The 22,330-nt window shown below is 37.2% G+C and overlaps 1 protein-coding gene across 2 annotated transcripts in view; it reads left to right on the top strand.

Moving 5' to 3' along the window:
* The first annotated feature begins 12,502 nt into the window (after positions 1-12,502).
* Positions 12,503-22,330, top strand: part of CFAP36 (cilia and flagella associated protein 36) — a 28,990-nt gene continuing 19,162 nt past the window's right edge. Inside the window, exons 1-3 of one of the 2 annotated variants that reach the window (XM_025467561.3) lie at positions 12,503-12,637; positions 14,904-14,968; positions 16,135-16,236. In XM_025467561.3, the coding sequence (XP_025323346.1) occupies positions 12,526-12,637; positions 14,904-14,968; positions 16,135-16,236 (279 nt within the window). In that variant the 5' untranslated portion in view covers positions 12,503-12,525. The remainder of the gene's footprint in view (positions 12,638-14,903; positions 14,969-16,134; positions 16,237-22,330) is intronic. The other variant, XM_049115539.1, reaches the window with a different exon arrangement.

A 22,330-nucleotide genomic window follows, 5' to 3' on the forward strand; every position in this document is an offset into this window, starting at 1 on the left:
ATTAGGTCATTTGGAACCATAAAACTTTTCCAATATACATTCAAATTGCTCCTACAGAAATACAAGAAGCAACTCAATGCAGTACTGCTACAGTAATGTAACCACCAAATCTTAAAATTTTGATAATAATGACGCTGGATGTGGAGACTACATGTAAAACTGGTGTGTACCGGCACACATTTTTAGCAAGTTTAAAGTGTAATTACAGTAATGGATTCAGTAAAATGACTTCATCTTTGAAAAGGAGTTCAATGATATGGCTGCAATTTCCATACTAAAGTGCCAATTCTATTCTTAAGTTCTCATTAATTTTTTTTTGCCAACTCTTCTTGATCATTTTTTTAACCCATGCCCAGTTTATTGATATAATTATCCATCATTATATATGTCTTATCTGTGTTCATGTCAGCACTCAAACCAAATCGCTTTATTTAAAGAAATGAACAAAAATTCAGTGGGTTCGAATGCAAAATTACAAAGATACCTCACGGCAGAGCTAAAAGCATGTGAACAAAGAGAAGCACCAATAGCAAAATGCCAGTAAGATGAAAAAACAGATACTTTGCAGAATGGCAAAAGGTGTCTCAGACAGGAGAAAAGTATTAAATCAAATTTTTAAAATGCAAGTATATATGATTTTGGAGAAGAAAGCAGAGACTGATATTTATCAGTTGTCAAAATATTGGTAAGTGAAATGTATTTATGCAAAATAAGGAAATGTTTTATTCCAAAAACATTTTGTGTTCTTAATGTATCCATACTGATTCAACCTCATGCTTTGAAGGTGTGTGGTCCAATATGGTAGCCATACGCCCTGGGCCGAAGGCGGCGCCAAACCACTGAGCCACCAAGGCTGCCCTAAGTTAATTAAAATTAAATAAAAATTCAGTTTCTCATTGGCATTAGCCACATTTTAAGTCCTCAGAGCCACAACAGACACAGATATACACTGCACACACAGAAAGAGAATATTTTCATCATGCCAGAAAGGTCTGTTGAACAATGCTGTGATTCATCATGAGAAGGGTCATAATGAAGCTTTATCAATATTACTCATCTGAATGTTTACCACAACTACTTATTTTATTATCCAACCCATGAGTTACTTCCAGAGGCAAGTTATACAATTAGATAAAACAAGGCTCAGATTCTTTAGTGCTTCCCATCCCCAACCAAGAAAGCCTTCCTTGGAATATTATTATCTACCAGAACCTGAGAAATGCAATAGCTTCTTGTGAAAACTATATAGGCAGCAAATTTTGACTTGGTATGACATTTCAGATGCTGAATCACTAGGCATAATTTTATTCTTTCCATGATTGAGCAGAACAGCTGAGAAAAATAAAGGATTTTGTCTGCTTTATGTAATAGTATAACCCGTAAGCACACCCAGACAGAGATAATCTTTTATAATGGGTTTGGCAGGCATTTCTTTAACACGTTAGGGTGGCGGAAATAACCTTTATTACAGCTCTTTAAGGTTCCAAATTGTAAAAACGTCTCTACTGTAATACAAGCATTTCTTTATTTTTGTTTTTAAATTTTAAAGACAGTGTTCTTTACAGAACTGCCTTAGGAACATAATAATAATAATAAATCATTATGTATTTATTCTGGAACATAAAACAGAGAAAATTATTGGATATTATCCAATTCTTTTATGAGCTAAACATAGCTCAAACACTATAATCCAATAAAGATACGATACTCTCCTCCCAAATTTACAGACAAACCTTACTTATGAATATTAGATACAAAAAGCTGACAATATAAGGAAACATTAATAAAGTAACCACATAAATTGATTAAATAAGAAAAACATATGATCTTCTCAGTAGATGCTGGAAGTCCACTGGATGAAATTCTATACCCATTTATATTCTTAATAAAAACATATTATTATAAAAACTTAAACGTATTTTTTCCAAATAAAAACTCAATTATCCAGAGTAAAGCTATATTATTTATCATTACTATTAAATTTTTTATAGTTTTATGTCATTTTTAGCCAATGTAATGAACCATGAAATAGATGCAAGAGAAATAAACAGTGGAAAGGCAAATACAAGAATTTTATGGCAATCTTCAGATTACATAATTGCACAGCAAGAATATTAGAAAGAACTAACCCACAGTTATTTTTAATAAAAACAGAAATTAAACATTTAATCTGCAAAAATCAATATATTTCTGTAATGTCATCAAAATCTGGTTAGACTATACAGAAAATAAACTCATCCCAAGTAAAACTCTTGATAAGTGGTATGCATGATCTTTATAAGGAAAACTGAGATCCTTATTAAGGGATACAAACGGAGATCTAAGTAAGTGAGGAAAGCATTATGTTCTTTCATGAGAAAAAGAAATATAAAGATCTTGAGTTTTTTCAAATTAACTTACAGGTTTGGGGCAATTTAAATTAGGACATTATTTTGGCCGGCCTTAAGAATGATAATAACATCTACAGGGAAACAAAAGAAAACAAAAGATATTTTGTCTGAAAATAACATTAACTATCAGATAAGTACATTACTATGGTTTAAAACAACAATGCCTCTGACTAATCTTCCCTGTCCCCCCAGCCCTCCCTGCCAAACTAGTAGGAAACCAAGTTCTCTAAGACCTCTGGGTCATTCTGGAGCTGGGTCTTGGTAGGTGTAGATTTCTTCCTCTCTTTTTCTTTTTACCCTTGGTCTGCCATCTGGCGGCCTGAATCAGTAACTTGGTTTCCAGTGCTGCAGGACACCTAAGGTTGACGATTACTCCTTTAGTTTACACTTTTTCTGGTTAGCCATGTAATTACAGGTGAGTGCCTGAGTTAAAGAGCACTAAATGACATCTTCTTTATTTAAAAGTACTCCTATATGAAATGACATGGTGTCTGAGTTTGGTAAAAATGTTAATAGCTGTTGAAGCATGGTGCTTCTTTTGTATAAATTTGCAAATTTGTACAATAAAAAGTTAAAAATAGAGACAAAACAAAGAATCATTGCTCTCACAAATATAAATGGCTGGTTAATACATGAAAGAATCCACTATTTCATTAACAATAAAACACAGGTAAATTAAAACAAGTAAATATTTTTTAGCTTTCAGATTAAAAAAAAATCACTGAAATACTAATAGTTTTCAATGCTGAAAAGGTGTGGAAAAATAAATGCATAATCTTTTGGTGGGAATGTCAGTTGGTATTGCCTTTTGCAGGGCAATTTGGTAGTACCAAACTGCTGAGCCACCCAAGCATCCCCAATTTGGTAGTACCAAAGGAAAATTTTAATGTTTTATATCCTTACACCTGGAATTCCACTTCTCTTTTATGAAATTATTCAGGCGAGAATGCAGAAATACATGTACACTAATGTTTACTATAGCATTGTTTATAAGAGCAAAATATTGGACATGAGCATAAACAAAACATAGAGATATCTCTATATGATGGAATACTATGCATTCATGTAGAAGAATAATCTCTTTGTATTATTAATATTGAAAGATATCCTTGGAAAATGAAGTAAAAACTGTTGTATAAATGGGAATGGCTTCATTTTGGTTGAAGAAGACAATAATAATAATAATACGTATTAATATGTGCATTTTAAAAATCTGGAGGCCAATAAAATTTAGAGGCCATACAATTACATACAATTACAGTGGCTTTCTTTAAGTGTTAGGAAAAATAGGAGACTTTCATTTTCTTCATTGTATAGTTCTATGTTTGAGCTTTTTTTCAGTGCACATATATTACTTTTCCAACAGAAAAAGCAATAAAGATAAAATTTTAAAACGAGTAAGTAAAAGAGTGTTTCCCTGCCATCCTTAAGAAATGTTCCATTATTGAGCTAATTCTCTACTGGCTTCTATATCAGCATGGTTCCCAGAGAGGATGGTTCTACCTATTCTGAAGGTGCAAGAAGAGCTTATTATGCTTTTTTGTTTGAGAGTCTTGATTTCAATGTGCTGGGCTCTAAATATGACTCTCAAAATTGTCTCTACTGTTTCTCCCAGAATATTCTAAAAGTGACTAGAGCAAACAGGATGCTCAGTGGCTTCCTTGCAATGAGGAATTGCAGTGGAATGCAATGAGGAATGCAATGAGGAATGCTCAGTGCATTCCTGGCAATGATAGTTTGGTCTTCACCAAACTATGAAGTTTATCAAACCCAAACTAGGGGGCTCCATAGTGGGTGCACAAGATGACCTACTGATACCCAGGGGAAAAGTATTAGAATTTCAATCTATATATTTTTATCTCATCCTTTGTTAATTTCAATTTTTTTTCCAGTTCTGTTTTCTGTTTTTTTCTAAGATTTTATTTATCTCTTTGAGAGAGAGAGGGAGAGAGAGAGATAGCATGAGCAGGAAAGGCAGTGGGAGAGGGAGAGAGAGTATCTCAAGCCGACTTCATGCTCAGCATTAAGTCCAACTCGTGGCTTGATCTTAGGACCCTGAGATCATGACCTGAGCCGGAACCAAGAGTCTGACACTTAACTGACTGTGCCATCCAGGCTCCCCTCAAGTTTTGTTTTTTAAATTATATATTATACAATTGTGTATATTCATAAATGTATATGTAGCTCATTGGTAAATGTATATAAATATACTAAATGTATGTTTACTAATGAGCTACATGCATTTACATATTAAAGGAAGTATTCAAAATATACACATATATAAATTTTTTACTGATGGACTATATGGTCAACAAAATTTAGAGGCCATTAACCTAAGCTACAGGTGGTTTTAAGAGAACAAAAACCAGATATAAGGCACCTACAAGCATGTTCTATAAATTAGCCATCCTCCCCAAAGTCAGTAATAGAAGAAAACAAAACAAAAATAGGTGAGAAAACACATAGAAAACAAATGTAAGAATTAGCTTAGTAGATAATAAAAGGTAGAAGGGAAAACAGATAGGAAAATTATTTACACACATACAAGTATAACAGTGAAACAAACCCCAAAATGAATAAAGAAAGGGATGTGAAATAAAAAGAAGAAATACCATAAAAAGACCCTGAACATTTAGAGATGAAATGAAAATAAGCAATCTGTCATGCACATGGAATTTAGAATGCACCAGATCCAGAGCTCTTTATTCTGAGTGTTGAGCACAGCGGTTGGCACATAAAAAAAGGTTTTTAAGCTATGCTGTTTTATACCACATGAACGTATTTTGCCATGATTTGAAAAGTTATTGTGTTTTTGTTATTTCTTTGCTATTTTATTTAAAAATATATTTTTTTAAAGTAGACTCTGCATCCAGCCTAACACAGAGCTTGATGAACTCATGACCTAAAATCGAGACCTGAGATGAGATCAAGAGTCTAATGGTTAATCAACAAGCCACCGAGGTGCCCCGTTTTTGCTGTTACTTTAAATCAAGCTGCTGGATATTTTACAAATTATGAGGAAGAGAAAACAAAAGACATTGAAAAGAGAATGAAAATTCTGTGATTCTACACTTGCACATGCAATAAAAATCTAAGGATTCACTGGAGAATTTGAAGATATGGTGGGTAATTCTTTATTTGCCAGCCCATGGAAATCTCCTCCATCCCTTTGCTGTTACATAGGCCAAATAATCAAGAAAAGGTATTTGTAAAGAACCTATAATTTAGAACTTCTAAAAAGTCTTTCTATAGCCAAGATAAAAGCAATTTACAGGATTAAAGCAGTGACCTTTTCTCCCCCGTCTTTACTTGAAAGCTGAAATCATACCATTTGGAGTAGCAATTAGGTAGTTCACTAGTGATGTTTTACATGTTCTATAAATTACATATGAAGATGACATTTCTATTGCATCAGTATTTTTAAGCCTATTGCTAATAATAACTTTAGCCATCTGATCTAGAATGCAAACATGTTTTGTTAATATTTTCAAAAAAACAATCCTGCTTTGCCAGTAGTCATACCTTTACTTTCACTCCCAGGGGGAGAAAAAAGAAATGGATTATTTTTAGGCAAATATGAGGCACCACCTATTCAGATCACACATCCACATATTCATCAAATATTCACTGTGGGTCTCTTAGTGCCAAGTGTTGTGTTGGAGTTGGAGATACATTTGTGAGATTAAAGAGTCTGCTTTCTCCAGAATTCACAACGCTTTCTCTGGTCATAATTTGATTAAATTAGTGATTTCCAAAGTATCTGAGATATATTTGTGTATGTGTATGGATGTGTAGACTCATGGATGTAAAGCCTAAGGATTACTTAGCATTTAACCATGATTTTTTGCAGAATGCACAATACTTTCTCTTAAAAAAAAAAAGCAAACCTCTTCACGGTACAAATATCTTTAAAAACTGCATACTGTGTGATTTAGTAATTCTACTTGTAGAAATTCTTCTTCATAAAATGATAAATATTAGACGCAAAGACTTAGCTACAAGGATGCTCACTACAGAATTCTTTGTTAAATAGTGCAAGAAATAGTGTAGGTCAATATGGGATTATTTAAATTGTGTTATGTTTACACAATGAGAAAATAGGCGCTATAGACTGAATTGTTGGTGTACCCCTAAAATTCATATGTTGATATCCTAACCCCTGATGTGATGGTACTAGGAGGTGGGCCTTTGGTAGGTGATTAGGTTATGAGGGTGGAACTGATATGAATGGAATTAGTACTCTTATAAAAGGGACCCCAAGAGAGCTCTCTTACCCTTTCCACCTGCGAGGGCACAGCAAGAAGACAGGTCTCTGTGAACCAGGAAATGTGCTCTTCCAAACACACTAAATCTGCTGACTCCTCGATTTTGGATTTCCCAGCCTCTGGACCTGTGAAAAATAAATTTCTGTTGTTTATAACCCACCCAGTCTTTGGCATTCTGTCAAAGCAGCCTGAGCTAACACGCTAGGTAACATTTAAAGAATCGTGTAGAAATATTTTCATCGATATGGAAAATTTTCTGATTTATTATAAAATGAAAGGTAGAAGGTACCCTCTTGCTTAAGTATCAAGTACAAGGAAGTGTAAGCCCTGACTCTGCTCTGACCCTGGGCAAGAAACTTGACCTCAAAAAGTATCTGTTTTCTCATCTGTTGTGGGTTGAATTATGTTCTCTCCAAATTCATACGTTGAAGTCCTAGGCCCTTACATAAGAATTTGACTGTATATGAAGATAGGGCCTTTAAATGGGGGTAATTAAGTTAAAATGAGGTCATTGCGGGGGTGCTTAATCCAGCATGACTATGGAGGGAAGGAAAAACCTTTTCTTCTACCCTCTTAGGTTTTGTAGCTGGGGCCAATGAATTGAACTGACAAAAGAATAACAGAGAGAACTTTAATAAAGGTATTAATAAAATTGTATGTGCATGGGGGCTTCACAGAAAAGGGGAAAAAGTCCAAGAGCAGACAGACTTGGGGGCTTACATAACTTTTGAACAAAAGGCCATAAATTGGGCAGCCCCAGTGGCTCAGCGGTTTAGCACCACCTTCAACCCAGGGCATGATCCTGGAGTCCTGGGATTGAGTTCCACGTCGGGATCCCTGCATGGAGCCTGCTTCTCCCTCTGCTTGTGTCTCTGCCTCTCTCTGTGTGTGTGTCTCTCATGAATAAATAAAATCTTTCAAAAAAAAAAAAGGTGATAAATTGTAGAGAAGTGAGTAAGCAAAGGGGGTTTGGGCTTCTAGAGTGCATTCATTGTACAAAAGTGACTAGGAATTATGTGTGTGGGACAAAGATCTTTTAATGTAAGGTAAGGGTCATTTTAGTAAAGTCTGCTTATGCAAACTCATTTCAGCACTGACTCTTTGTCTGCAGTGATAAGAATGCTCTCTTCACCTCTCCTCTTCCCGGTACTCTCCTGGGAAAAGTCTTTTCTCATGGGAAATTTATGCCCTCCTTTTATGCAGATGGTGAGAGAGCAGAGAGTTCTCATTTGCCTTCATTTCAGCTCAAAATAATCAATATTCTGAAAGTGGCATATTTCAGGATATCATATTCTGACTCCCCTTCAACTGATGTCCTTATAAGAAGAGGAAATTTAGATACAGATGGTAAAGAGAGAAGACCATGTGGACACAATGAGAAGGCAGCATGTAGGAGCCAAGGAGAGAGGCTGTAGAAGAAACTAACTCTGCTGACACCTTGATTTTAGACTTCCATTCTCCAGAACTGTGAGAAAATAAAATTCTGTCATTTAAGCCACCTAGTCTGTGGTTCTTTGTTGAAGCAATCCTAGCAGTCCTATAAGTTAGGGAAAATCTTAATATCCTCTTTATTTAGCTTTCAAGATTGCACTGAGTCGAACAGATGTAAGTCCCTTTGGAAACTGCAAAGCACTACACAAATGTGAGTAGTTTTTACTCACGTGGTCCCTAAAAAACCTGGAGGAATGCAGTCATCTTGTGAAGACTGGACTTTATATGGGCGCCTGGGTGGCTCAATCATTCAAGCATCTGACTCCTGGTTTCAGCTCAGGTCACGGTCTAGGGATTGTGGGATGGAGCCCTCTGTCGGGCTCCCTCTCTCTTTGCCCCTCTTTTTACTTGCATGTGCTCTCTCTCAATAAGTAAGTAAATAATTTTTTTTTAAACTTAGCACATATCTTATTTTTTTTAATTTTTATTTATTTATGATAGTTACACAGAGAGAGAGAGAGGGGGGGGCAGAGACACAGGCAGAGGGAGAAGCAGGCTCCATGCACCGGGAGCCCGATGTGGGACTCGATTCCGGGTCTCCAGGATCGTGCCCTGGGCCAAAGGCAGGCGCTAAACCGCTGCACCACCCAGGGATCCCGTAAATAATTTTTTTTAAAAAAGATTGGATTTATAAACCTTTTGTAAGGCAGAGCCTCAATTCCTATACAGAAGATGGAAAGAAGCAGATTTAGCAGAACTGTAGTGAAGAACACAAATGACTTGGCAGTGAAAGGAGAAAGGCAAATAAAAAGAATGGTTTCTTACCCCCATGCTGCAAGTTGTTTAAAAATAAAAAAATAGACTATATGTAACAGTAATAGCTAATATGTATTGAGCATTTACTAAGTACTAAGCATGGTCCCAAGTGCTTTTTATATCTTTTCTATAATTTAGCCCCTACCAACCCTATGGTAAAAGTAATGTAGTTGTGTGTATGTTTATGTGTGTGTGTGTATATATATATATTCTTGTGTGTATGTGAAGAATGTGTATATATATATGTTTTCATGCATATATGTGTTATCTATGGTCTCTTTTGTTACAACACATACCTTCAATATGAAAGTCTATTTATATGCAGTAGGTAAAAAGTAATAAAACTGGAAAAATAAGAAGTTGTGATTTTTCAAGAGATAATTATGTTTTGTACTACTGTGAAACAGGAAACACTACCTGACTGAACAAAGTGACCTATGACAAAATGCACAACACACATCCACATTGTTTTCATACTCTTACACTAGTGCACCCACATGTGTTGCCCTGAGTATGTGCCCTGTTCTTTTGAGTTTGTGTTATTTAATGGTGAAGATGTTGAATATGTTTTGTTAAAACTGTAGAAGCAGGGATCCCTGGGTTGCGCAGCGGTTTAGCACCTGCCTTTGGCCCAGGGCGTGATCCTGGAGACCCGGGATCGAGTCCCACGTCGGGCTCCCGGTGCATGGAGACTGCTTCTCCCTCTCTGCCTGTGTCTCTGCCTCTCTCTCTCTCTCACTGTGTGCCTATCATAAATAAATAAAATAAAAAAAATTAAAAAACAAAACAAAACTGTAGAAGCATGTTGGTTATAAGAATCACAAGTAGTGAATAAACAGAAAAGCCTTATGTTTAGAGGTGAAAGTTGAAATAATGTTTTGAAATAAATGAGAAAAATTCAAGAGCTCAGGAAATCCACACTGCCCACATTCAGGAATAATGCTGAGAAAATAAACAAAAGGAGAGCTTGTGCATCCCAGTTATTGCTTGCTTCTTGAGAAATGGGAAAGCATTTGGAAGAATCAAGATGAAGACTCTGATGCCAAGAAATGCCAAGGGCAGCTGAAGAGCACTCTGCGGCCTCTAAGCTCATTAGAAACCATACAAGCAACTTCTTTATGAAAAGAGGAAACTGGCAGGGCAACAGTGGGAATTCTATTTTAAGCTGGTTTAAAAAACAGAAAAACAGAAAAATAAACTATAGAAATCCACCTCTGGTGTCACAGTAGTTTAGCCTAAGAATGATGATATCCTTTTCTTTTCCCTCTACTTAGTAATTAAAAAACCACAACACTTTATCACACCCATTTCCAGCAAGTGGTGTTTGGAGCATAGCTATCCACTAACGAAAATAATTAACTTACAATCTCCCATTTAAAGTCTACATGGAAAACACAAAATGTCCACATAGCAAAATGCACAATGTACTAAACTAAAAGACAAATAACAAACATGTCACTGCAATGTGTGTCCAAGGGTGAAAATTCTTATAATAATGTAAAAAGCACTTATAAATCAATAATAAAAAAGAACATTCCAATAAGAAATGGTTGAAGGATAGGGAAAGGTAACCCAGGAACAAACACAAAGGGGAATCAATGTCAAATAATGCTCAGTTTCAAATTTTTATTTTTTATAAAGATTTTATTTATTTATTCATAAGAGAGACAGAGAGAGAAAGAGGCTGAGACACAGGCAGAGGGAGAAGCAGGCTCCATGCAGGGAGCCCGATGTGGGACTTGATCCAGGGTCCTTAGGATCATGCCCTGGGCCAAAGGCAGGTGCTAAACCGCTGTGCTACCCAGGGATCCCCCTATGTTCTATTTTTAACCTAGTACATTGACAAAGACATTTTTCAAAAAGATTTTAAAAATAAGTTCAGTAATTTTCCGTTTGGGAATTTGTTCAAAGGAAATAATGAGACTTGGGTTCAAAAATATGTGACATATGTTCATCACAGAACCGCTTATGAGTTTTAAAAATTGAAGTAATTTAATCTAGCAGTTGAAGATTAGTCGAATAAATCCAGACATATATACTTTCACTTAGCAAATCTGCTGGAATCTACCCCCAAAATAGTCAATAAAACCAACACTTCACTTCTTAGTGACACAAAGATGTTTATTTCAGCAGTTTGTAAAGAAAAAAATGGTAGAGTACACCCACATCAGGGAAGGAGAAAAACACTGCACAGTAATGATCACATTTCTGGACCCACTAAGATATTGTATGTTTATACACACGCACAAAGTAAAAATAGACTAAGTGGTAGTTTATAGAATACTATGCAGCTGCAAAGAAAGCAGTTCTATATTTTCACATGAAAAGTGACTTCAGAGTGAAAAAAAGTTCTGTGACTATTCATATAATATGATCTCACTTATATAAATATATTGCTAAAAAGAAAACCACAGGCTCGAAATGGTGTCACTTAGGTTAAGGCCCAGAACCAGTAAACCAAGACTTAAAACTAACGTGTCATTTCGGCTCCCCAGCAATGTGACCTCTCATCAGTCAACATGGGAATTTCTTGGCTAGCTTTAGGACACTTACTGATACACTCTTTCCGTCCCCCTTAGAAGCAATGGATTCTTTGCTGATAACTTCTTTTCCCACTCCTTTAAAAACCTTTAAAACCTTAAAAAAAAAAAAAAAACAAAAAAAAAAAAACCTTTAAAAACCTTTCCCTAGGAGCTCTCCTCTGCTTGCCATATGGGTTGCTGCCTGATTCATGAAATCGATCAATACACTCAATTAGATCCTGAAAACAACTGTAACACCATATAAGGCTGTTTGGAGAGGCTTGGGTGCACCCAGCACCTTGGCAATGACCTCTCATGACCCATTCCACAGGGGACCCTTAATTTAAAAATTCGAGTTGGGTGTCATCAGACGTAAGATTTGGTTATGTAAACATCTATTTGGGTGAATATAAAGTCCGATTTTTGCCCTCGAATATCTCCTAACTCTAGTTTTTTTTTTTTCCATCTACGCAAGAAAGGTGAAAAAGACCCACCCAGAGCTGGGAGATGCAAAGAGAGGGCCCATCATCAAGTCTTCCAGAACTCCATTGCTCGGCCTTTGTATTTTCGAGCAACCCCTTCGTTACGAAGGTTTCCAGGACAGCGGGTTTGCAAGTGGTTGGCATCTTCAAGGTGCTGGGGACACACGCTGTCCGAGGCCTCTAACGCGCTCACGGGGTTAGGGCCGCGGGGTCTCGGCCTCGGCTCCCACGCGCTCCTCCGCAGAGACACAGTCCAGTCCCGCTAAGGCCTCCAGCCAATGGCTGCACTTTCCCTCTCAGCCCTAGCAACTCCGGACCAATGGGCGGAAGGCTATCTTTTGATCCGACACTGTCCCGTTCCAGCCAATCGGAAACGTTCTTCAAAAGCTCCCCCCTCTCTGAGGCCGCCCGCTCACTTCCGGGAGGCTGTCGGGCGGCTGCGCCTGTTGCCATAGCGACCATTTTACGTTAACTGGCTTGTGGGTTCGGTCCAGGTAGCAGGGCGACCGCGGGGTCCACTCCTTCTCCGCCGGTTCTGTCTCGGCCCCCTGCGGCCGAAGGGCCTGGGGGCAGGCTCCGGGGGTCGGGCCTAGGGCTGCGCGGCGCCCCGCGGAGCGGGATGGCTGCGGAAGAGGATGAGGTGGAATGGGTGGTGGAGAGCATCGCTGGGTTCCTGCGAGGCCCGGACTGGTCCATCCCCATCTTGGACTTTGTGGAGCAGAAATGCGAAGGTAAAAAAGCCGGATCCCGAGCCGACAGTTCTTTCTGGCTTCTCTCTCACCAGCGGCGGGCGGGAAGGTGGGGACCCCACACCAGCTCCCACGTCTCAGGCCTTTGCCCGGGTCGGCCAGGTTTCGAGCTGGTTTGTAGGAGGTATTGCTGTCGCTGCGCCCGCGTCTTCCCAACGGAACCCTCTCCCTCGGCCCAGCGACACATCCGAAAATCATTCGGTTCCAGGCCTGGGTTGGGTGCCTCACATTCTGCTGCGCGATTCTTCCCGGAGCAGGTGCGCCGCTTGGTGGGGCTTCCGCGGGTTCCCCAGCGCCTGGGGAGGAGAGAGGCCAGTTTGCCTGTGTGCTTCTGATCCAGACGCTTCACCGCAAAGCGAAGGCTTGCTGGACTCCAGCAGGCCCCGAGCTGGCGGCCCCGTGGCCTGTTTGCCTTTCCCGAGCGCTCGGACCCTCGCATAGATAAGAAACGGGGTATCTTCTAACAAGGGAGATGTACAAAAGTGTCACAATATTCCCTGTGAGCGCTTTCAGTTCTCGGAGACGGGTTGGAGCCCACGTTCAGAAAAGGAGCCAGAAGCCATGTCGTAGGAACGAATGGCCAACCGGTATCATGGGTGTGGAGCCGGGCAGGACTTTCAGGGTAGTGATATCCATCAATCGTTTGAACGTCTGCCTTACGCTGGAGGGTTTAGACTTGCTTTTGTAACGTTCAGTGGGATAGAGCTAGGATCGGTGGGTACAAGCTCCCCACAAATTTCTTTTTTTTTTCTTTTTAAAAGATTTTAATTAATTAATTTATATGAAAGAGAGAGAGAGAGAGAGAGAGAGAGAGAGAGGCAGAGGGAGAAGCAGGCTCCATGCACGGAACCCGATGCGGGACTCGATCCCCGCACCCCGGGATCAAGAGCTGAGCCAAAGGCGGATGCTCAACCACTGAGCCAGCCAAGTGCCCCCCGCCACCCCCCCCCGCAGCCAAATTTCTGTGAAGGGCGTGCTCCATAGCAGAATGTATCCCAGTTAAGTTAGCCTACCTCGGAAGGTAAGGAGTTGAGTTCCCCAGGCGCTCGCAGCGTTTAAGTGGATTTGACAGCAACTTAATGGAGATGTGATAGAGGGGAATTCAACCGTCAAACGGTTAGTTATCCGGGATGACCTTTTAAGAATCGTTTTCAACCCTAAGATGCCATGCATGAATCTGGTAAAGATAGACTTTAGTTTGACCGTTGAATCTTTTCATTACCGTAAGCAAAATTATGGCATAATCAAAATCCAGATAGTTATTTAAGGATTGTCTTTATGTGTAATTTCTAAGGAAGTTCAAAATAATTTTTTTATTTGTGATCTTTTTTTAAGAATTTGAAAGTGCAAGATCAATGGAATGTGGAATTCTGACCTCCTTTAGGAGGAAAAAGAACTATGTCACTTTTTGATTCTGTTTACCCCTCTGAGACTAACTGCTAAAATGGAAAAAAAAAAAAAATGAGGCATTGCTCTCTTTTATCCCCAAATGTCAAAAGTGGTTGCATCTCAGGAATGATACATCTGATGGAAGCAATCCTCAGCCTTATAGACATGTAATGTAGTAATTTGGTTTTAGAATTAGCTGGAAACAGTTTAAGTTGCTGCTCTATTGTGTGTGTGCCCAGCGTTATATAGAGCAGATGCCAGTAGAAGTGGAAGTGGCATCCCAGTGTCATTTGAAATAACAGTGTGAATACTTCAGTGACAGTGTACTCTTCTTTAAAGATTAGTTTTGTACAATCTGTGATATTAGCATTGATTTCAGTAAACATTTATTGAGTATCTGTGGGCCAGAACCTGGGCATAGAAAGATGAATGAAACAAAATCCTTGTGGTTGAGAAGTTTATGATTTAGTGGGGAAGACAGGCAGGTAAATGGAATTTATATCTAAAATGGCAGGTGTTATAATAAAGAGAGGCATGTGGTACTATTTTAAGAGTTCAGAGGAAGGAATCAGAGGAAGGATTTGAGGGTGGGTGGCAGATCTTGGAGAATGTGCTATTTGCAATGTCTTGAAGAATAGTTGGGAGAAGAGGATTGGGTAGAGGCAAAAAAAAAAAAAAAACCTCTAGGAACACTTGAGAAAATGTACAGGCGTTTAAAGCACTGCATGTGTTATGTTTGGTGATAAGATATAATGTTGATGAGTTGTAGTGTAAGATGTAAGGAGTGGGCTTTTATATTTGCATTAATGAAATGATTTTTTTTTTACAGTATTCAGTAATATATTTATTTTAAATTTAGTTTTTGATGATGAAGAAGAAAGCAAATTGACCTATACAGAGATTCATCAGGAATACAAAGAACTAGTGAGTATTTTTTTCTACTGATTTTTAAAGGTAATTAAAATAATATTACTTTTAGCTTTTCTAAATTAAAAACATGGAATTTTTCCATTTTAAAATTCTTTAATTAAAAAAATTCCATTCTTGGCACTTCTGAATGGCTCTGTCATAGAGCATGTGACTCATCTTGGGGTTGTGAGTTCAAGCCCTGTGTTGGGAGTAGAACCTCCTTAAAAAAAATGAAAAAGGGGTGCCTGGGTGGTTCATTCAGTTAAGTGTCTGCCTGCAGCTCAGGTCATGTTCGTCCTGGGACGGGGCCCCACATCCAGCTCCCTGCTCAGTGTTGAGTCTGCTTCTCCCTTTGCCCCTCCTCCTCTCCCTCTCTTTTCCTTCTCTCTCTCCCTCCCCCTGTTGGTGCTTTCTTTCTCTCTCTCACTCAAATAAATAAATAAAATCTTTAAAAAAATTCCAATCTACCCTAATAGTACTACCAGGTCCATCAGGCCTAAGGCTTCTCTGAGACATTTCATTCTTTTGATTTCTTATCTCTTTTTGTACTAGAATCTAAGTAATGGATTTAGGACAACTATTTTAAGGGATCTTGCATCTAATTTTTAAATTTTAGGGATCCCTGGGTGGCGCAGCAGTTTGGCGCCTGCCTTTGGCCCAGGGCGCGATCCGGGAGACCCTGGATCGAATCCCACGTCGGGCTCCCGGTGCATGGAGCCTGCTTCTCCCTCTGCCTGTGTCTCTGCCTCTCTCTCTCTCTCTGTGTGACTATCATAAATAAATAAAAATTTAAAAAATATATATATAAAAAAATAAATTTTATTCTTCTTCTGCAGATGCATCTAGAGAAGTATTAATTATTGGTTTGCCAGGGTTGTCTTGTGATTTTTAAAAAATGCCTCTGAGTAGCAGAAGAGTTGTACCACATTGAACGTCATAAACCTGACTCCAGTTATTTCAAGTACATTAATAAAATTTCACTTGATTCTCTGCAAACATTTTAATTTTTCATTGTTATTTTTGATGAAGATATTGTCATTGCCATATAATATAATTTTGTATAGATTAGTAATTACAAGCAAGCATTTGATTATCCTTTTCTCAACAACACTTAATATGAAAACTCATTTGGAATTTTTCTATGTAAATTATAAAAGTTAAACATTTATTTCTCTTTTTAGGTTGAAAAGCTATTGGAAAGCTACCTCAAAGAAATTGGAATTAATGAAGATCAATTTCAAGAAGCATGTACTTCTCCTCTTGCAAAGACCCGTACATCACAGGTTCTGCTTTTGTGTCACTCTGCTAACATAATTTTGACAAAAATGCCCAGGGTTTCACTTAAATTTGCTATATTTGTTGTCGAAGTATACTATTTTATTTTATTTTTTAAAAGATTTTATTTATTGATTCATGAGACACAGAGAGAGAGAGAGGCACAGACACAGGCAGAGGGAGAAGCAGGCTCCGTGCTGGAAGCCTGACGTGGGACTTGATCCTGGGTCTCCAGGATCACACCCTGGGCCAAAGGCGGCACTAAACCGCTGAGCCACCCGGGCTGCCCAAAGTATACTATTTTAGACATTGTAAGAGTGAAAAGCTAATTCATCACATGTAGGTTCTTTTTTATAATTACCTCAAGAAATGATCATTTGTGAGGTGCCTGGATGATTCAGTTGGTTAAGCATCTGACTCTTTTGATCTGGGCTCAGTTCATCATCTTAGGGTCATGGGATTGAACCCTCTGTGGGACTCCCTGTTGGGCCTGGAGCCTACTTGGGGTTCTCTCTCTCCCTCTCTCTGCCCTCCCTGCTTTAAATAAAGAAAAGTAATTTGAGGCATTAATGAACAAACACAGTTAAAAAGAAGCCTTCTGAATCCAAAACTGTAATAGATCACAAGGTTTGACCAAACTACTGTTTTATTTATATACAGCTCTGACATTTTTTCAGTTGCCTCTCTTTTAGTCTTAGCAGTTCCATAGTACACAGTTCCTGCAGCTTCCTTCCCTTGGAACTACTTTAAAAAAATTTTTTTTTAATTTTTTAAAGATCTATTTATTTATTTAGAGAGAGGGAGAGAGAGAGAGAGCAGGGGGAGGGGCAGAGGGCGAGGGAAAGAGAATCCCCAAGCGGACTCCACACTGAGCACAGAGCTGGACACGGGGCTCAATTTCACAACCCTAGATCCTGACCTGAGCCAAAATCAAGAATCTGGCACTTAACTGACTGAACCACCCCTGGAACTACTTTTATTGTCTTATTGGTTCCACAGTGCTGGTTTGAATTAGATATTATGTGTATTTATAACTAATATTTAGTGAGGGCTAATGTTAGTTATGTTTTAGGCACTTGACATGTATTATCTCATTTAATCTTCCTGTCGCCCCTTAAGAATTTGGCACTATTTTCTTTTCACTTAGAAATGAAAAACAATGCACAGATATATTGACTAGTGCAAAGTCCACCACTAAGTGAGTGGTAGTGCAAGATACCAACTGTGAGCCCTTGCTGAGAGCTCCAGGATAGGGATATGTTACTTCTACTCAAATAGCCTTCTTCTCAACAAGTTGTTTTAGCTTTAACTACTGTTTAATCCAGCACTTCTAGCTATGTTCTTGGTTATGCAAGTTTTTCTTATTTAATGATCATCCTTAATTCTAGAGATAGAACATCCTTAACCTAACATGACATTTTGAAAAATATATTTAAATATTATTGGTATGCCCCAACTAATATAAATAAACATCTTATTTGATTAATTAATAATTCTATAAAGCAAAAGTTGTTTTATAGTTCACCAATAGCTTTTGTTCTCTACCATAAGTTTCATTTAAGGAATAACAACAGGCATTATTTTCTTCTTCTTAGGTGAGCAGAAATAGTTTGAAAATTATTAACTAGTATTTAGGTTTCTTTTAAGATGTTGATATTTGTTTTTATTCTCCTTGTTTTTCAGGATATTTTCTACCTTGGTTAATATTTGTCAGCCTCTTAATTAAGTCATTGTGAATGGGCCTGAATTACTCTGTGAATAAATATGTTCATGCTAATAGAAGACACATCCATCTTTTGTTTACATTATTAGGATAACTTTAAATTGAATGAAGACATTCAGAATTTTAAAATATTGTTTTCAGATCAAGAGTAACACATTTTTTCTCTTTTGTTCTGTCGTACAGCACCTTTTGATTTACTTGGAGTTGATTGGTAATACGTTCTTACCGTGTATAAGGAGGCAGGCCTTTTGATACAGACAGACCCAGATATGAGTCCTAGATCTTTCATTTACTAGCTATAAGATTGTTGTGCTGTTTTCCTTTCTTATCCATACTGATTCTCAGTTTCCATAATCTGTAAAATCTGGACAGTATTTACTTTGAATGTTTTTTGCAAAATTTGAGAGATAATGTTCATAAAGCATTTAGCACAATACCTGACATTTTTAAGGTGGTCTATAAATGGAAGCACCTCCTAATTAATACTAGCTATTTTGGTGGTTGATTAGCAGTGTGCTAATTAGGCCAGGGTCATTGGTCCAATCCCCATGTGGACTAGTTAGCTGTCTTCTCTTCTGGAGCAAATACTTAGCATCATATACTGAATAGCAATATGACTGAATCAGCACAAGGCCTTTACCATTACCAGAAAAACAGCTTAAAGCTATTTTACTTACTGCTTTGCAGCAATAATCTACTCTTTATACGTAAAGATCAGGATGCTGATTCCATTATGCCAGTAAAGGGTGCCTGAGAATTAACCAAGGACCAGTTGCTTGCCTTGGGTTATTGAAGGGATAATTTTTACTTTGTCTTGGTTTGCTTGGTTTGGTTTTGATTGTTTAAACCAGCTCCCAATGAATTATACTGCTAAAGCCCACTTAACAAAATTCTTTTCACCTGGCTTGGTATCATTATACCTATACCACTGCCCCTCCCATACTCTGTTTATTGAAGTCAGCAGGAGTAGCAAGGAGTGCATCAGATGAAGAACTCTGTGTAAGACAACAAGAACAAAAAACCCTTAAGGTCATATTTTTCTGTTGAATATGTGATTTCTTAAAACATGCTCATGAATTAACTGTTTAGAAAATATGATACTATAATAGCTACTGAGATATTTATTATTTCAGTCATCTTAAGTTGAATTTTGTAATTTTGTGGTGTTTTCCAACTGAAGTAGACAAAGGTGACTTCTTTTATTTTGACTTCCTTATGATTTTTTGTTAAGGATAAAATTCATCATTGATTTCTATATACTGTATTGCAAAAGACTTTTATATAGCAAGAGACAGTGTTTTTTACTTTTGCTTTTATTTGATTTGTTTTGCCTTTTATTTCATTTTTTAAAAAGATTTTATTTATTCATGAAAGACACAGAGAGAGAGGCAGAGACACATAGGCAGAGGGAGAAGTAGGCTCCTTGGAGGGAGCCCAATGTGGGACTAGATCCCAGATCCCGGGATCACTCCTGAGCCCAAGGCAGATGCTCAACCACTGAGCCACCCAGACATCCTTGTTTTGACTTTTATACTATAAAAGTTAACACTTTAAGAAACATTTAAATTATGATAGTAATTAGGCAAAATTATGTTATTTTTCCAATGATTTATATCATTGAAAAGATTGCATATGTGGTGTAACTTTCATTTTCTAAAAATACCACAGGATAATTAACAATATTTTGTGTATTAGTAAGATTTTTTAAAATTTAGTAGGCTTTATTTTTTATTTTTTAAGAGATTTTATTTATTTATGAGAGAGAGAGCAAGAGAAAATGTGAGACAGCACGCTTGGGTAGGGAGAGGGAATCTCAAGCATACTCTGTGCTGAGCCAGAGCCTGATGTGGGGCTCCACACTGAGCTGGATCTCACTCACTGAGATCATGACCTGAGCCAAAATCAATAGTTGGCGCTGAACCGACTGAGCCCCACAGGTGCCTCAGTAGGCTTATTTTTTAGAGCAATTTTAGGTTTATAGAAAATTGAGCAGATAGTACAGTGTCCCTTATTATTGACATTTTCATTAGTGTGGTATATTTGTTAAAATTGATGAGTCAGCATTGATACATTAATTATTAACTAATGTCCACAGTTAACATTACGGTTTACTCTGTGTTATACAGTTCTATGAATTTTGCCAAATACATAATGTCATATATTCATCATTATAATATCTTACAAAATAGTTTTATTGTTTTAAAAATCCCCTTGTTCCCTGCATATTTATCCTTTCCATCCTTGCCCCTGGCAACCACTGCATTTTACTGGCTCTCTAGTTTTGCATTTTTCAGAATGTCATATAATTGGGATCATATACTATATGCCTTTTCAGACTGGCTTCTTTCACTAATCAATATGAATTTAAGGTTCTTTCATGTTTTTGTTGTTGTTGTTTGATAGTTCATTTCTTTTTGTTGGTGAGTAACATTCTATTATATGGATGAATCACAGTTTATCAGTTTACATTTTGAAGGATATTTTGGTGTCTTCCAGTGTTTGGTAATTATGAAAAGGGTAGTACAAATATTCATAGTTAGGCTTTTGTGTGTACATAAAGTTTTCAACTCATTTGGGCAAATAAATACCTAGGAGCAAGATTGCTAGATCACATAGTAAGATTAAGTTTAGCTTTATAAGAAATTGCCAAATTCTCTTCTAAAGTAGTTGTACCATTTTGAATTTTCATGAGCCATGACTAGGAGTTCCTGTTGCTCCACATCTTTGGAAGCACTTGGTATTGTCAGTTTTTTTGCATTTTTAGCCTTTTTAATAGGTGTGTAGTGGTTTATTTTTGCCCATTTTAAAATTGAGTTGTTTTCTTTGAGTTCTTTGTATAGTAGTTGTAAGAGTTCTTTGTATACAATTTTTGATACAAGTCTCCTTTATCAGATATGGTTTTTGCAAATATTTCACCAAATTTTCTTCTGTGACTTTTTTCCTTCCTTAACAGTGTCTTTCACAGAGCAGATGTTTTTGTTATTTTAATGAAGCCCATGATTTATCAGTTTTCTTTCATGGATTATGCTTTTGGTGTTCTATCTACAGAAGTCATTGCCAAACCCAAGGTTAGCAAGACTTTCTCTATGCTACCTTCTAGAAGTTTTATGGTTTTGTTTTTTACATTTTAAGTCTGTGTTCCATTTTGAGTTAATTTCTGTGAAAGGTGTAAAGTCAGTATTTAGATTTTTTTTTTGCATGTAGATATCCAATTCTTGTCACACAATTTGCTGGAAAGAGTATCTTTTCTCCATTGGATTGCCTTTGTTTCTTTGTTCAAAAATCTGTTGACTATGTTTGTGTTGGTCTATTTTCAGGTTCTTTCTGTTCCATTAATCTATTTTAATCTATTCGTCAACTCTTTCACCAGTACCATAGTGTCTTGATTATTGTAGTTCATAGTAAGTCTTGAAGTCAGGTAGTATGAGTACCTCTGACTTCGTTCTTTTTCCGTATTGTATGGTTATTCTGGGACTTGACTTTTCATGTAAATTTTAATATCAGTTTGTTGTCTACAAAATAACTTGCTGTATTCTGTTCAGGTTGCATAAATCCACAGATCAAGTTAGGAAGAATTGACATGTTAACAATGCTGAGTATTTTTTATCTATAAACATGGAATATCTCTCTATTAATTTACATTACCTTTCATTTCTTTCATCAGAGTTTTTTAGTTTCCTTATATAAATCTTCTGTGTATTTTGTTAGGCTTATTCCTAAGTGCTTCTTTTATTGTGGAGCTAATGTAAATCCTATTATGTTTTTTATTTCATATTCCCATTTCATTGCCAGTATATAGGAAACCTTGTATCCTGCACTACTGCTGTAATTACTTATTGGTTCCAGGAGTTTCTTTAAACTGATTCTTTGGGATTGTCTGTCATCTGTGACAAAAACTGTTATATTTCTTCCTTCCTTTGTACCTTTTCTTAATGCATTAACCAGTATAATGTGGAATTGGAGTGGTGGGAGGGGACTTGTTTCTGATCTTAGTGGGAAAGCATCTAGTTTCTCACCATTATATATAATGTTAGCTGTCTGTTTTTTATAGATGTTCTTTATTGGATTAAGGAAATTTCTCCCTATTCCTCATTTGCTGAGAGTTTTTATCATGAATGGATGTTAGATATTGTCAAGTACTTTTTCTGCATCTATTGAAATTATCATATGATTTTTCTTTTTTAGCTTCTTGATGTGATGGATTCCATTAATTAATTTTGGATGTTGAACCAACCTTGCATAACTAGAATAAATTTACTTGGTCATGGTGTATAGCTCTTTTTATACATTGTTGGGTTCAATTTGCTAATACTTTGTTGGGTATTTTTGCATCTCTGTTCATGAGAGATATTGTTCTTTCTTATAGTGTTTTTGTCTAG

The sequence above is a fragment of the Canis lupus genome, chromosome 10 (assembly GCF_003254725.2).
Source record: "Canis lupus dingo isolate Sandy chromosome 10, ASM325472v2, whole genome shotgun sequence".
NCBI classification, from domain to species: domain Eukaryota; kingdom Metazoa; phylum Chordata; class Mammalia; order Carnivora; family Canidae; genus Canis; species Canis lupus.